Source organism: Fopius arisanus, unplaced genomic scaffold, assembly GCF_000806365.1.
Source record: "Fopius arisanus strain USDA-PBARC FA_bdor unplaced genomic scaffold, ASM80636v1 scaffold00006, whole genome shotgun sequence".
In the NCBI taxonomy this organism is placed as follows: Eukaryota; Metazoa; Arthropoda; class Insecta; order Hymenoptera; family Braconidae; genus Fopius; species Fopius arisanus.
In genome coordinates, this window is record NW_011887745.1 from 634,033 (window position 1) to 650,900 (window position 16,868).

The 16,868-nt window shown below is 38.4% G+C and overlaps 3 protein-coding genes and 1 long non-coding RNA gene across 7 annotated transcripts in view; 2 read left to right on the top strand and 2 right to left on the bottom strand.

Moving 5' to 3' along the window:
- On the top strand, positions 1 to 2,791 carry Plekhm1 (Pleckstrin homology and RUN domain containing M1). The gene has a single exon (XM_011316153.1). It carries the CDS (start codon positions 267 to 269, stop codon positions 2,409 to 2,411), a length of 2,145 nt encoding a protein of 714 aa, XP_011314455.1. The 5' UTR covers positions 1 to 266; the 3' UTR covers positions 2,412 to 2,791.
- LOC105273618 (spindle assembly abnormal protein 6 homolog) lies at positions 2,753 to 6,991 on the bottom strand. Its single transcript, XM_011316152.1, has 3 exons — positions 6,267 to 6,991; positions 5,439 to 5,965; positions 2,753 to 4,693 (listed from the first exon to the last, which is right to left on the bottom strand). Exons 1-3 carry the CDS (start codon positions 6,465 to 6,467, stop codon positions 3,394 to 3,396), a joined length of 2,028 nt encoding a protein of 675 aa, XP_011314454.1. The 5' UTR covers positions 6,468 to 6,991; the 3' UTR covers positions 2,753 to 3,393.
- Ipk1 (Inositol phosphate kinase 1) overlaps positions 5,904 to 16,868 on the top strand; it is a 25,239-nt gene continuing 14,274 nt past the window's right edge. For 2 of the 3 annotated variants that reach the window (XM_011316147.1, XM_011316150.1), the window contains exon 1: positions 7,237 to 7,563. The gene's annotated coding sequence lies outside the window, so the exon portion shown is untranslated. Of the gene's footprint in view, positions 5,999 to 7,236; positions 7,564 to 16,868 lie in introns of those variants that run through there. The other variant, XM_011316148.1, reaches the window with a different exon arrangement.
- Positions 16,114 to 16,868, bottom strand: part of LOC105273617 (uncharacterized) — a 3,611-nt gene continuing 2,856 nt past the window's right edge. For both annotated transcript variants that reach the window (XR_892914.1, XR_892915.1), the window contains one exon: positions 16,114 to 16,671. This is a non-coding gene — a long non-coding RNA (uncharacterized lncRNA). The remainder of the gene's footprint in view (positions 16,672 to 16,868) is intronic.

A 16,868-nucleotide genomic window follows, 5' to 3' on the forward strand; every position in this document is an offset into this window, starting at 1 on the left:
ATAACAAAAAACGTCATTGAGACAAAAAGTGTCAGCTGGTGTAATGACTCTGTACGTTTTCCCACGAAATCCGTTATTCCATAAAAAATTCTCACTTGGTAGATCCAGAGGTGGTTATCTCCATGTAATTCAACTCCAGTGGTAATGAAGTGACATGACAATGAAGAAGAGTGGAATGAGAGGTAATTGAGGTTATTGTAACAATAACCACAAGGACAACGTGAACGCAATGATCTCAGGTGAAAGTGTCCAGCGATCTCCCAAAAATGAATGCTTTATTGAATACCGTGAAGTCAATGACGAACAAGAGGAATATCCTGGTGAAGGAGTCCCTCAGGAAGCAATTGAATATTGTTGTGATGGAGATGCAGGGGCTGGAGGGTGTGAGTGATGGAGTTCCAGTGGATAATTGCGAGGAGGCAATGGCACTCTGTGCAGTTTTGGAGGCAATATTTCTTCATGGTCTCAAGGACAGTCTATTGAACAGAGTGACAGAGGCCTTGAGTGGGCCAGACTTTGATGCCATGCCCCAGCCATCATTCTGGGGTCCACTGCTGGTCTTCTCCCATCGCCAGATGATCAATCAGATTCAGGAGCTCAAGCAAATAACAACTGAGGTTGGATACTGCAGGGCATGGATACGCATTGCCCTCAATGAGGGCCTCCTCTCGAGTTACTTCTCCTCGATACATCAGGATAATTCATCACTCAAACCTTATTACGACAGGGCTGCATTTATCAGGGACGCTGATCATATTGAAGTTGCTCGAAGGCTTGTTGAGAGTCTTGATTCCATTTGTTTTAATTTGGCATGCAATACAAGTCTTCTCAATCTTTGGTCCAGCACTCCACTCCTGATGGCAGCTATTTGGTCACCTCCGTTGAAGTCTTGTCCGATTGTCAGTGCTGTTGATATTGCCAAGACTATTAATAGTGACATAACGGAGATTGATAATTTTGAGGATGTGGAGACTGCTAGCTCCATTGGGAGTATTGGGTCTTTTGGATCTTCTGGGGTTTTTAGTAATATCAATTCTGGTCTAAGTGAGGATGATGCTCTGAGGATTATTCTGGCTAATGGAGAAAGGAGGAAGAAGAAAAAGGAGAGGAAAGAGAGGAAGGAGGTGATTTCATCTGGTGAAACCTCTGGGAGGAGAGAACTAGATGAGAGAGGGGCTGAGGGGGCAGATGAGAGTGGGAAGAGCACTGTGGAGAGTGAGATGATACTGAGGGGGGTGGAGAACGAGGGAGGAAATAGAGGAGAAAAAGAGGGAGGAAGTGAGGAAGGAGTGGAGAGAGGAAATGAGGGGGAGGAGGTGGAGGGAATGGATGGTGGTGTCAAGGCTGAGGGGGCAGCATCTGTGGGGAATTCTCTGATTGGAAAACTGGGGTGGTCTACCTCCCTCGAGGATGTCGAGTCCTCTATGACCTCGTCTGTCATCTCGAGGACATCCAATCCTGAGGCGCCAAAGACACCTGGCGAGGGATCCACGTATGATGCCCTTATTAAGAGCTATCATCCGGGGGGATATCCCGATTTGAGAGAATTTTTGGATAGGTATGCACCCAGCGTCAGGAGCGAGGAGAAGGAGCCTGAGGGCGATACTGAGGTGATCGCTGACGATTTCGACAACCAAATTGGAAAACTACCTCGTGAGAAGGGTCTGGACACCCAAAACTACAGTTGCCTGGAGTGTGGCCTATCCGTGGGCATGACTTTTGCCAAGGCCCACGTTTGTTCATTCACCGGGAGATACTACTGCATCGATTGCATGTCAACTGAAGAATTCCTGATTCCCTCTCGCATAATCCACAACTGGGATTTGAAGCACTATCCAGTGAGTAAAAAATCAGCAGAATATCTCACAGATTGCTCAACCCTTCTGAACCTCAAGGCCTTGAACCCAAGGATCTATGCAACAGTCGAGAGCATGGCCCAACTGCAGACCCTCAGGATCCAATTGAATCTACTGCGTGCCTATTTATTTACCTGCAGAGAACCAATAATTGACTCTCTCCAAAAAAAAGTAGCGCCGAGGGAGTATCTGTATGAGCACGTCCATCAGTACTCAGTTTCTGATCTGCTTGATGTACCAACTGGAACACTTGCTCAACAGCTCCAAAAGGTCGTTGAATTCGCAAGAAATCACGTCCTCAACTGCTGGCTGTGCAGCCAGAAGGGTTTTATCTGCGAGATCTGCAGCAATCCCAAAGTTATTTACCCCTTTGACATGGAATCCACGTTCAGGTGTAAAGGGTGCAATGCTGTTTTCCATGCTGACTGCCTCAACTCCACGAAATCATGTCCAAAGTGCGAGCGACGACGTAAACGACTCGATCGGTTGCTTCTCGACGGTGAGACCTCACTCCCACAGAATATTATTACATCTTCACCAATTCATATGAATTGATTTGTATTATAAATTTAGATTAATTGAATTCTTAGGGGAAACTATTAGGTTGAAGTGGGAGAGTATTTGCATTGTGAAATTACAATTTATTCGAAGAATGTAACTAAATTTGTTATTTCTTGTTTTTTAAGTTGAGAAAGTATTTTATATATTCCGGGCAAAAATCCAATTGCGAGATAGTTTTGAAAAATTCACTATAAAGTAGAGTTCACTCGTCTTTTGGAAATTTTGACTGAGGAAAATATTGGACGTACTGGAAGTGAGATGCAGAAACGGTATTACTGAGGAATTTAACATGAATTATTGTTATTCCGCTGAAAGATATGCGAACAGGCTAATCATTGTATAAAATATAATTTTATTAAAAAATTTATTACTGATAATGTCGTAGATTAAATGAACAAACTCCCTTAATCATTGCTAATTGCTTCTAATACTGGATTTTCAATTACGATTTTCTTATTTGTTCTTAAGTGATCAAGTATTACATGTGATATTAAACTAGAACACCAATTCGGTCTAGGTGATTCAATATGTACAATGATGTAAGGCAAGAAATATTCAATACTCTTGTGATCTATGAAAATATAATCATCCCATCTTTCATGGATTATGATATAGTTTGTACTTTGAGGCCAGGAAACACTTCTCTGACGAGGACTTTTTCACAAAAATTCTACATTTTACATTATTACAATAAAAGGGAAATTATTGATGGAAAACTAATATTTATAAATCAAGAATTAACGACTTTCTTGACTTCAATTCACAGAACTAAACAAGCAGTGAGGAGAAAATCATAATTTTCAGCAGTACTTCCAGTAATAAGAAATTGATAAAAATTTCGTTACCCTGAATTACATTAAGGATTTGTTTTTGGAGTGTTTAATTTTACTACACTCTCCCTATCAATTAACTAAAGCGACTCGCAGTCTTACACCTCTTCACTAATCTAATAAATTCAAACGGTTTCACCCTTTTCTCAATGGAGAGGCTTGGAAAAGTACGCGGAAGGTAACAAAGGTTTATCCAAGACAGTTCTCCTCAACCCAATGCCAGATGCACTCTTCGACTTGACCATGTTGGACCCCAAAGGCACATTGTTATTCTCATTCACTCCATTCCCCCCAGTCTCCGTGAATCCAGCAGTTGGTAGTTTCTGGTAAATATTCATCCTCTCCATGGGTGTACTCGTGCTTCCAATGTGTCCTGGCCTGATAAAAGCCCCAGGTCCTACAGTGCTGTCTGTGATAACTCCAACTCCTGCTCTTCCTGGAGACGTCCTCGACGTCTGATTGACATTGCAACCCTGGACTATACCATTCCTGGGGTTGAATCCCCCTGTCAATGGAACGCTATGCTGAAGTGTTGTTCCAGTATTCGGTGTTTTACTCTCAAATTTATTTGTAAGGAACTTATTGCTCCTCGGTAATGTCAATTGAAAATTGGATGGTACACTGACTGCCGCTGGAGTCGTCACACCCTGGAGAGGACTCTGGCTGTCAGCCAATCTACGATTCAACCAACCGATCACGTTGTCATTGTTCTTTATCGTTTTCTCCTGAGATTCCACCTGGCACTTCAACATTTTCACCTCATTCTGCAGACTCTCCACTTCAGATTTGAGATCTTTCATTACTTTTGAATTTTCCTCCAGTTTAGTCTCTAGTTGGCCAATCTCTTTTTGCTTTGTATCCAGTAATTTTTCCTGCTCTAGGCAGATACTCGTTCTCAATTTTAATTTCGATTTGGCTGTCGACAGCTCATTCTGAATTTTTTTAATTATTTCATTAGCTTTGATGACTTCGTCACCCACGTGTTTCAGAGCGTTCTGTTTTCTCTGGAGTTGATTCTCCTTTTCTGAGAGCAATTCCTCCAATTGCTGTTTCTGCTCTTTTCCTGCTTTCCACATTTCCGTGTGTTTGTTGATTAGAATTGTTTTGTCTTTCAGATCTTGCTCGAGGACTGCTACTCTCATTCTTAAATCGTTAACGACTTTGTCCTTGTCGTGATAGTCGACGTCGAGTTTTGAATTTTGTTTCTTCAGGTTGGAAAGGTCTCGTTGGGTTATCTCTAGGTCTCGCTCGAGGGTTTGGAGTTGTTTTAGCTGTTCTGAGTTTGTCGCTTCCAGGGAGATTTGTTTTTCTCGGTAGGATTGGTTCTGAGTTCGAAGCTCGGAGAGTTCTGTGTGGAGTTGCTGCAGGATCTCACTCTGGTGACGTTCCAGCGCGATTTTTTCCAACTCTGAGACCTTCTGCCATTCGAGTTTTGCTTGGGCCAATCTGGAATTGATTGTTTGAGGGTTTAATAGGAGAAGGTGAACAGAATATTCAGAATCTAGGATGACGTAACTGTTTTCTGTCGTAGCTTCACGCTGACGTTTAACGGAGATAATGAATTGTAATCATTGATAACTTGAATGACCTCTTCTGACGTGAAAAATAACGTAATACGTCAAATTTTTATGGATTATGATTACGGATATTACGAAATCGTGTAACATGCTTTAAGTATTTCGATTTTTAAATGCGATTATGCGAAAGTGCGCGATCTTTCCAATGATTAGACATATTTGATGAAAAAAAAAGAAAAATTTCTTCAGGGCAACAGTTATTTATGGAAAATTGACGTCAATTACGAGATATCTGAAGGATTCTTTCGACATAAGGTTGAAGTGAAAATAACAAATAATTTTTCAGTTACAATAACACAAGTGTTTTCAAAATTATCGAGTATTTACCGATAGCCGCGTTGAATGAAAATAAATGTGGCAGATGTTGTTGGTTAAAAATGGAGAGATTTTTGTTTCGATATTTATTTTACAATTAAATAAAAAAAAATATCAAATAAAATAAATGGATCCTTCGAGAATCTACACGATTGTCACAATCGAAAATTAATCAAGGTCACCTACAAATTTATTGACAAAATGGGATTTTAAAAACAAATATTTCTCCCACGTGAATTAATGTTCGGCAAACATTTTTCTTTTTCAGTGTAAAGGATTGAATAAAGAAAAAATTTTACCTTTCTTTCTCAATACTGAGTTGATGTGAAGCCGTCATCTGGAGCTGGCTTCTATCTGCCAGAAATCTCTGCTCCAGCTGCTCATACTCCCTCACCTTGCTCTCAAAATCCTCATTAAGTGCATTCAGCCTCGTCTCCAATCCCACCGCCTCTCTATTCCTGTTCCCCAGATCTTCCTTCAATTTTTTTATCTTCATCGCCATGTGTGTTTTAATATCGTTATCACTGGCCGGTGCAATGCTGAGACTGAGATGACACAAGTGTTTAAAATTATTCGTCTCGACCAATTTGAAAATCCAATCGCTGTTCTCCTCGGCGAGGAGCAGCAGAAATTTCGGTGGACCTTTCGATGCACCTGGACACGACACGTTGCATTGCTCGAGGAGACATATAAGTTGGGTTGCAAAGTTGTCGAAGTCCACCAGGAGACCCTGCTGAGCCTTGAGGATCTTGAAGTCCTCGTCGTTGATTAGGAGTGAGTAGAGGAAGCAGGGATCCTCATCGTCTGCCAGAAGAACACACAGGTTCTGGGAAATTCATTGCAAAAGATAAACAACAAGGTAAACCATCGAATTACTTAAATATCCACCAAATTTACCGCTAATTAAATACTAAATACTTCTTTCTTTTGAATTAATTATAAAAGTATTTCAGACGTATTTAAGATTTGGTTAATGAGGAAATATTGAATATGTTTGGTATTTCATTGTTTAGTATTCAATAAGCATTCTACTCTTGTTAGTACTGAAGAGGACAATTCAAAAGGGAACATTAAACTGTCCTAATGAAGACAGAAACGATTTAGGTTAAGAAAACGGAAAAAATCACCTTTTGACAAACAGGACTGATCCCCGAGTGAATCTCCACATTGACCCTCAGGTCTTTCTGCCGCTCCTCCTTGTGCTGAGGTTTCACATAAACCCTCTGCACTTTTGTATACAATACCTCAACATTATTAAGTTGCATGGCATCTCCACTCTTAACATTATTCACTGACACGCTCTTCATGAAATTCATCTCGGATCTCATGAATTCCCTCAGATCCTCGATAAAATCCTCATAATCGAGGACATGAGACGAGATAATATTTATATCATTAATCGACGAAACACGAGGATAAACACTGATGACGTTCCAACTTTCAAATTGTCAGCGTCAGTCGATCGTGTTGATCCACGGGAAGGGGATTTTTTCATTTGTATTGGTTATGTCTTTTGACTTCGGACATGCAAACATATACAAGAGCATGCAAGCATCACTTCAATAATTTTATACAACTAGCGCCGCCCCGGTCGCCAAAACCCCCACGACATTGATAAAATTCCCGTTTTCAAATGCATTTACAAATTATTTATGGGAATGAGAATTGATGCTTTGAAAGTTACGCATAAATAGGTTATTTTTCTGCGAATAATTCTGTATACACATAATTTTATGTTCAAACTTTTATGTACTGGCCCAATTACATAACATACTATACCAAACACGTGCGTTATATATTTGACTCAAATCACAGCCCTCCCACGAATCAAAAAATCCATTACACACTCATTACGTAATATAACTTGATTTTCGGCAATTTTTCGAAATTACCTCACCCCTCCATAAAATTCCCATCTAGAATAAATCCGGCGAATGGCGAGTCGTGAAAATTTCCCGCGTGATGTTCTTCTGGATTGCGCAGACGTGGGGTTGGTGGGTTCCCCTGGATCTGGAGAATCTGATTGGCTCGCGGTGTTAGTCCACGAGCGCGTCATTGGGGGGGGCGTCAGAGGAAGGGCCAGCGCATGCGCACTCCGTCTGTCCTACCGGTTGCACCCGTTCACGATGCGCTCTTCACATTTCCCTGCAATTATTCACTAATTTACCGTAATTTTTTATATTAACCCGAGTGCCCCGACATAAATCAAGTGATCATCGCGATTAATTCGTCGTGAAAGAAATTCCAATCGTTTTTATTGTTTGATCCAAGTGCTGTGAGTGCAGACGTGGAGTGTTTGTGAATTTTTGTTTATTTACTGGTGAATAGAATAGTGAAAATAATTTCATGTGCGTTTCACGTGACTTTTGGGATTTACTGGTGGACTTCGGGGGTGGAGACCATTGGAGATTAATAGCGGAAGAGGTGAGTTATGTAATGGATTTATTAATGCTTTTGGGGAAGTCGTTGAAGGGATTTATTTTGCTTGAGGTTGTTTAGGGGTTCTGTCATTTTTTCATTATTCGACGGGATATTGGCCTCGGGAACGTGCACTCCGCATGGTGTAATTTCCACGTCGTTCAGTGTCAGTGTGCGATTATTATCATGTGCTGCCATCTTTCCCAGAGACTTGGGTCATCGTACGACCTGATGACCCAGCCAAGGGTTCACCAGGTTAAAGTACCATTTTTCGCAGGATAATATGGACACCCTGGGTGAAGGGGTCCTTAGGACATCCCCGGAGGGTGGGGCAAAATTAATGTCAAAAATTTTTTAGAAAAACCGGTAGAATTTCCAGTTTCATTGGACATCGATTGAAGTGAAAAATTATTGATTCCACACAGGGAAATACTGAAGGTCTTTGTCGGGAATTCAATCAAATTTTTTTATGTTTCCACTTCGAATCGTTTTCAAGGTGAAACGATTATCGCTTTACTCAGAAAAAAATCGGTAGCTACGTAGATAAATCGAGATATCGAATCGAAGTACGAAACAGCTGTCAGTGATATCCTGAAGGTTAATTGATAAGATGAGTTAAATTATTAGTCAATTATCGACCATTAACTAATGATCAATCGACAGATGAATTTTTATTCCGAGAAATTTATTAAAATTTCAGTTTCAATGATACCTGAATTTTTAACTTAATAAAATGTGAATTTAATAAGCTTAATGTGTCGGTACTGAACCATGAGAACTTGAAAGACTGAATTAAAATTCTGAGATAAGACATCACAAGTAATTAAACACGTGTTGTTAAATTACTTTGTCCTCCCTAATTCCATAAATTAAGGACCGCTCGCTATTTTATATTTATTTATCCTTTGTATAAATAGTCGTTTGGAGACTTTGCATGAGATGTAAATAGAGGCAAGCTGCAAGTCCTTTAACAAACTTGCAACGAATCTCGTTAAAAATTGAAACAATCAAATATTGAGAATCCCCGACGGATGAGATAAGAGAGTCGAGAGGGCCGCAAAAACATCTGGATAATCCCAAGTTCAAGAGAAAAAATGAGATAAGGGTCTTCGGAAAATACACGACTCTAAGAAAATTCGGATATTACCTCTTATGTTCAAGAACAAATTACGCCTAAAAAACACTAATAACTTCTCAAAAAAGTCATCGTTGAGCCAACAAAATCGTTCATTAAACACTACCAAAGAAATAATCGGTGTTTGAATTCCAAAGTCTCAAAAGTTGAAACAAAACATTTAATTTTGTCATCTTCATTCTGACGGAATCGTGTGAGTTGCTCCAAAAATGACCGATTTCGCTTAACTTCCAAAAATATTTTTCCTACAGTTCACTTGAATTTCTTAATTAGGTAATTAGTCGAAGTTCTTCGTTCCCTTTGTTCGAGAAAACGAAGATTTAAAGAAGGTCTTTTCTGCCTCTCCACTCCCATCAATTTAAGCTTCTCATTTTTCAATTTTCTCTCGTTGCTTGGAGGGTATTAAATAACTCTCCACATGTGAAATATATTCAGTTTCAAGTTACGAGTTATATATCCCTGAAATCCGGTCGAAATACGTAGATTCTGGCGGATGGGGAAGAGTTTCCCATTGAATTCAATAAATTTTTAATCACTCCATAGATTTTTCGTTTTTGTGTCTATCCATTGAGAGGATGACCAATAAAAATATATAAAAAAGAGAAAAAAAAAAGAAAAAAGCCTTCTCGTACAAAATAAACATTCAATCGAGTCTACTCTTCAAAATTCATATATTTTTAATCATCAATCTTCAGAAAAATGAATTTCGACAATTAGACAAAACTGAAAAAAAGGATTTAACAATTTCCAAAAATGTCTAAGAATTGTATCAGAAATATTTATCATCATAAACCAGTGACTATAATTGAAGATTAATTATTCATTAAGGGTGTCAATGATCTCAATCAATAATTGATCTCGATTTGATCGGAAAATACTACTTATTGCCCCAACAATAAAAGTTCGGCCTAAAACTCTTGAATAAATCGCGATAATGAAAAAACTGATGGCAGTTACATTTGTTGATTGCCCCAGCGGATATCCGGTTTTGATCGGCATTGATTAACAGGTTATCAATTCAATGAGAATTTCCTATTGTCCTTCCATCCACCGCTGATCCACTGCCAATAATAATTCCTCATGAACCCCTCAACAAATTTTTCTCAGCAAGAAAGGCCAGATAACAGTACTCCATCATTGAAGAGGCAAAAATTTCTAGTCGACACATTTCATTTGAAAAAAATCCAGAAAATACAGTTCTCCAATCGATATAAAGAGTCACTGCCTCAGTGCACAAACACTTCATGTAACTTCCTGCAGGCTGAAATTTATTCCCCCTTTAGTATCCATGGAGAGCAGTCTTTGAACTGTAATCCCAATTATTCATCATTCCCAAAAACAAGCAGGGATTAATTAATTAAATAGAAAAATCCAGACATTGGGTAGATCTCCTAAAACTTCTAGGATATCCTGAGATATCTTGAGATATCCTGGGATAAAAATATGGGATAAGAAAAAATCATACGATAAGAGATGAAAATAAAAAGATTCGACGACTCGAGAGATATGGCGATATCTCCTTTAAAGAGTTTCTCACAACAGAATAACACAGAGACGTGAGTAAACGCCAACATTACACTTGGCAACACTGGAAATGAGTGTTTCACTCGCGTGAGGTCACCTCCACCAGAATCGTTCTTATTTCTATAAATCATCTCGTATCCAACAAGATTTCTGTCTTATTTATTTTCCGAGTAAGTGCACAACAATGTACGCAAATAATATTGGCGGAGGTTAACGACCAGAACAGCCGGGGGGAGCTTATAAAAAATTGAAATATCGAGTGGAGTCACGATTGACCATAAAAATCCTATTCTCCATCCTCGTGCAGAAGAATTGACAGGCTAATTGGTGATTTCGCTGGAAATGACAAGCTCTCAAAATGGATAGATCGTCACAATATCTATATTTAGGAAAAATGGTTCAATACCATGACGCAAAGCCTCGACTTTCCGATTCTCTGGGTATAAAAAAAAATGGATAGAAAAATAAAATAGCCTCTAGTATGTCTTTTTACGGATTGTACATGTTTCCGCTTGGCAACGACGCGTCGGCGATGGCAGAACTGGTGGCAGTGGTGGAAGTGGTGGAAGTGGTGGAAGTGGTGGCAGTGATGCCAGTGGTGGCTACCGTAGTCTCAGGTCCGGACGATATGCTGACTTGCTTGGGGAGTTACACTTCAAGTGCCTCTTCCAGGCTTACACAGAAACCCTCACCACATTTTTTTCCCCTCCTTTTTTCCTCGTTTTCCTGTCGTCTGTTGCTTTTTTACACCAGCTCTGTCTCACAAATCGAATGAAACAACTCTCTCATTACATGCAGTATAATTATTCTGGATAAATGTATATAAATTAGGAATATGATTCCGCGCAGTCCTCTGAGGAATTATATCAGCATAAACAGTAATTACCTCCTGGTTTCGATAATGCAGCATTAAAATTATAATTTCATACTCTAATTGTACTCAATTGGAGTAGAATATCTCGCGACAGGTCTACAATTCAAACATTTCCAAAGTACGAATTTTTATCAATCTCTTCTATATATCTCAATCGATTCTCCGGATGAAATCTCCCCGGCAAAAAGAATCGTTCATCATTCATGAGTTGGAGGGAAATCTGCATGTGGATGGAAAAATATATTTTCCATGTTGTTTTAACACACCTACCGTGACTTTTCTCATTTATTTCTGTTATTGGAACTGTATCCTATTACTTATCATCCAACATACGGCCACCAGACGGGGGAATATTCTTTTTGATGTTTCAAAATAGAGACTGCAAGTTCGTAGGCCATCGGTTTCACCAGAGTCGCTCCCTTTTCTTTCTTCATTTCATTTATTGCTCTGAATGGAACCACTCCCCACTGAAAAAAAAATCAAATTTCTGCTAGATTAATTTATTATGTATACACAAATGTATGTGCACTAGGTAGTAATGTACATGTAGAGATGACATTTCTGGTAGCTAACGAATTGCCAAAATTTTTGTATTATGAGTGTGGATGACAGATAGATGGTGGAGAAATGGTTGAAATTTATTTTGAAATGTTGATAATTTTCCAAAGAATATTGATGAGCTATTGAATGCATTTGTTGTTCATTGAGTGGATTCATTTTTCGATGGTGGTATCGACGCCGTTCAGGGGCCAGCTGTCCCTCGCCATCTGTCGTTCTCGTAAAATCCACCGGAGACTTTCAACATTCCCCAAAGTACCTTTTCACATCGGCAAAACTAGTTCCCTTTTCGAAACAACGAATCGTGTAGGAAACTAGGGCCTGGAGGATCCGGGTAATCCGAGTCATTAACGTGGAAACAATAACTCGTGACGTGAGCTGATGTGGGCACGACATGATACATTAATACAGTACATGGACACACAATCGATTACATACGCACAGGAAAGATTTACGAGAGTTATTGAAAAATTGTGACTGAACACGAAGAGAAGAAAAGATGACAGATTTGTCTGTTTCCGGAAAATTGAGAAAATTTTCATTTGATCTGTGATAAATTCGCCATAAAAAATCTATTTTTTAGTCCATGACAGCTTTGCCTGTGATAAAAATCCCTTTCAACCTAATCTCTCACAAAATTTAGAAAATTGTCTCCAAGTGCATCTATGATATGTGGCCAGACAGATCTATGACAGATTCGTTATGAAAAATCTGTTTTTTATCCATGACAGATTTTCCTGTCAAAGAAATCGAACTCAGTGTAATCTTTCGGAAAGTTCATTGATTTTTCATTAAGGATGGACTTAGAGACTGGGGGCTGCCAGATTTTTCATAGATCTTGACCATCGGCAATCTGTTTTTATTTTGGTATTTGACAGTTTTGGTTGGCAGGAAGGCAAGGGACAAAGACAGGGACACGTCGTGACTACAGTCACGTATACGTCTACATCACAACTAAAACAGAACTACACAGACATGTGACGACAGTGAACGCTCATTCGTCCGAAATATCAGGAGATTCATTCCATTCTTTATACGCAGATATTTTATCTATCATAATTCCACGAGCAAGTTCTCGCTTATTCATTAGGAATTCTCTTCAAATGGCTTCATAAACATCAGAACTTCACCAAAAGTAGATGTTGAAAGTTAGATACTTCCCATTTTATAGAGAAACCTTGTAAAATTCTCGATTCCAAAGAATCTTCATTAAACTTTTGTACTAAATTTGCTTTTGTGGTTGCCGTTAAAGATTTCAAATGGAATTTCCCGTACACTCTGAGATTTCGTAGGTTCACTGGAATTTTAAGAACTACCATACATAGGCATTTAATCCAGTTGTTTACACAAATGTCTACATCGTGGAGGAGATACGCCCTTGAAGTGACTATTTCTCAATCAACCATTAACTTGCATATTCCTATTTTTATTGAAAACACCTGTAATTTATAGAATTTTTGCCTGTAAAAATTGAAAATTGGTCGAATTTTGAGTGAAGCCTCAAAATTTATGAACCGATCGAAAATGGAATTCAAGGCCACCCTGGAAAATGACAACTCCTGAGCTGCACTGATCTATCCTTGAAATGGCTATTTCCATTGAGCAATGCGTGAAGGATGAAAATTTTCCAGACGTGCTGCCTTGGGCGCTGTCATCCCTCGTTCTTCACTCCAATTGTTTATAAAAATTCGTTGACGTTGTAACAATGCAGGAAATATACCAGTGACGTCACTATTTCCTTCGAATTCAACTTGACGGGAATTTTTTTTGAGCCACGCATGGCTTCCCTTTGTTACGGACTGAAGATTCTCAAAGGGTTCCACACAGACAAAAAAGAGAGTCCAACCAGCTGCTCAGGTATTATATATATATTTTTTTCCACTGCTCGATTCCTCAGCCTTGGTATTCTTTATCTCGTATTTACTCACTCATGAAAAGCAATTTTCTTGTGCCTCAGGCCGAGCTACTTTCGTAGAAAAATCATTTGCGACTGTTGAACTAGATTTAAGAATCTTTCCAGCAAATCTGTTTACCTGGGGCAATTATTCTGACGCCATTATTTCAGAGAAAAATTTTGTACCTCTCGGGATGATTCATTCAGTACCTCGACCGATCCTTGCAAAAGGTCCACCCGCACTTTACAGCCGGCTGGTGGAAAATCTCTCATTGTTTGTCACAATCTTTTCATCAAGTTTTTCCGCCCCCTGGACAATCACCTGAGGTGCTCGTAAATGAAAGAACCAGCTGGACAGGCCTGAAGAAAGACCTGTATCAGTTGCATTTATACCTGCGAGTCCCTTCCTCTGTATGACCCCCTCTGAGCTCTACGGTTTCAAAAAAAATTCCTGTCTTTTCCCTGGAAATCTCCACCCAAAGACGTCCGGTCTATTTTCCTGGTAGAAAATTCCTCCTAATACTCCGGAAATAATGAGTATTTCAGTATTTCATTGTATTTATTACTATTTATTTGTTTTCTCATGGAAAAGTCCTGAAAAAAAGTAATATACCTTGCTCAAAGTCCAGTCAGTCAGAGACTACTAGGTAATCGGTGATCAATTGTTATAATAACTCAATAATAACACCATTAACTATTTGTTTTTGTCGCGAAAGAGTGCAATTTGCTCTCATCGTAAAAAGTCGCGACCGAGATCACTAGATGAATTCACTCCTGTCTTATGAATATTAAACTAAAAATGTCTAAAGTGTCTATTAGCCCCGCCCTCTCACATATTCCTTGTTTGGTCATGATTACATAATATCCCACTATCAAAAAAAAAAACTTCATTAGATTTATATTGCGGATGAGGCAACTCTCGATGTTGAACTCTAAAAAAATGATGAAATTGATTAAATGAACGGTTACGCGATTTTTTAACGGAGAAATGTCAGAACATCAGATTATTCTCTTGTTATGAGGCATTCACAATTTTTTTAAGGGAATTCTGAAGAAAAATAAATAGATATTGCGAGGCTTTGAATAATTTCAATAATTAGTGGATTGGAATACAGGAATAAATAGAATATTCATGGAATTGATATGTCCAGGGGAATAAACGACTTCAACATACAAATTAATGGAGTGGACAGGGTTTTGTAGTTTGAAGGAGAATAGTAAATAGACAATTCAGGGGTAATCGAAGGTTTCAGAAGGAATCAATGGAATTGTTTTCTTAAAGACAATTGTTACTGCTCTGACGTACTTCAGATCCAATGGGGGATATCCTTTTCATTTGAGAAGAACACATTTTGGAAGTAAATTTAGCGAACAATTGCGATCTGGTATGAGATATCTTTGAACAATAGATATAAAATCGAGCTCGACTGCTTCTGAAAGGTTTTATGTCCTGATTCAATTGTATTTGACGTCATCACTGAGTGAAATATTCAAAAATGTGTCAGAAAATATTGATTTATATTGAATTGCATTGATTTGCATTGAGTTCAATTGAATATTGAATTGCAGAACTGAAATTGGAAAAGTTTCTCGGATATTTTGGGATACAACTCCAGAGGTTCACGATTTTCTGTTGAGAAAATTCTCGATTTTCGTTGAAGGTTTGCAGAGAAAGGTTGAAGATATCAGAGAAATTAATTTGAAAGATTATCCTAAGAAATAGTAATTCCGTTGTAAAATAGCGGTTTAGCTCGGTTTTTACCGGAAACTCTCAGTGAAAATTACGATTATTCTCACGATTTTAACTTAATGTTATGCTAATTTTACCCAGATTTTCTGGTAAAAATTCCTCATTCGACACTCTGCGGCATAAATACTAGACGCTAAGGCAATTTTTTAAACAAATTTCCCTCCCTGTACGAGTTTGAAATCGTAATTTACAATTTTAATCTTGTAATTTACATTTCCAATCTCGTAATGTACGTTCAGATTTTTTGCGTGTTGATCTATCGGAAATGATTATTAGTATTTCAAAGACAGTTTGAACTTTAAACCTCATCCTGATAATTAAGCATTAAATTCAATGGACCTTTCAATAGAAAATTCAATAAAAATCTTGGAAAAATAATAGTCTGAATTTTCCTACTACTGTATCGGTAGAAAAATGAGTAAAATCAGAAAATCCCGGGAAAATCTCCCAAAGAACAAAAATTCTTTCGCTTCTTCTTCACTTCGAGTCCTACAATAATCACCCAGGTGTAATACCTCTGTAAAAAGATTTGCATTCGTCATTACAGTAGCTGTTGTTTTTTTTTGTATTGTCGTACTTCATGTGCGTAAGAAATTACGTATTCTACTTGCGCTAGTAGAGGGGCTCTCGTTGAGGTATTTTTTCTCCGACTTCTAATTCAGTTGATCCGTTTGTTTCGTTTACTGTGTTATTTCTTGGGGCTCGACTTTTGAACTGTCGATTATTCGAGGCGTACTATTCGACAGTATTCAACAAGAAAGAGATAGATTAAGAGATTGAATATTTATGTTGATTTATGTTATTGGTTCAGTGGTCTGCGAGATGGCAGTCGTTAGTGAGCCGTCCAACGTACAACTTTATTAATTTCTTATCTTTATTCTTAGGGGATGTTGTTTGGGGGATTTTTTATTAGGTAATTTCGTCTTGGAGATTTTTGTTTGCGGGAATAACTCCAAGAACCATTATTTCAATTCAATAAAATTTCCAACAGTAAAGTTCTCACAGAAAAGATTGGAAATGTTCCATCTGTGATGTTCACTGCTGATGCGGGTCCCCATGAACTCCAGAAGAGGATGTTTATCCAATCGTTCCATCCGTGAGACCTCTAAATATGAAGTCCCGAGGTAAAAATAAAACACTCCACGGTTATATGGAGATAACTCCATCGCCACAAGTCTCTTGACATTCTACGATTCCAATTTTTACGTGGAAACTATTGGTCTCACATAATATCGTTGAGTTTTCGAAATGGAATTACGACGCATTTCCTCGATGTTCCCTTTCCCTTGATTGGGTGGGTCTCATGTCTATTTGTAAACAAGTCTAATAAAACCCACTTGCCATGATGAAATTATCTAGAAACATAGACCGGAAACGGTCTGAAAATAATAATTTTCAATTAAATTTCATTCAAACAATATTTGTTTACGCGGATAATTATGTACAGACTGGAGCGGATACTTAGATGTGGCACATAAAAGTCTTCAACATTAAAATTGCAATTGTAATTGCAAAATGAATGTGACGGAAGCCTTCATCAATAGTTAACGAATTTTATTGTTAATAAATAAAGGGT

What these genes read in the sequence shown, in the direction of transcription:
- LOC105273618 (XM_011316152.1), bottom strand. Translation starts at nt 6,467, where the DNA reads ATGAGATCCGAGATGAATTTCATGAAGAGCGTGTCAGTGAATAATGTT. An exon ending in TCAGTCCTGTTTGTCAAAAG is followed by an intron (nt 5,966 to 6,266) that starts GTGATTTTTTCC and finishes TGAATTTCCCAG; the next exon opens with AACCTGTGTGTTCTTCTGGC. An exon ending in CTCAGTATTGAGAAAGAAAG is followed by an intron (nt 4,694 to 5,438) that starts GTAAAATTTTTT and finishes AATCAATTCCAG; the next exon opens with ATTGGCCCAAGCAAAACTCG.
- Plekhm1 (XM_011316153.1), top strand. Translation starts at nt 267, where the DNA reads ATGAATGCTTTATTGAATACCGTGAAGTCAATGACGAACAAGAGGAAT.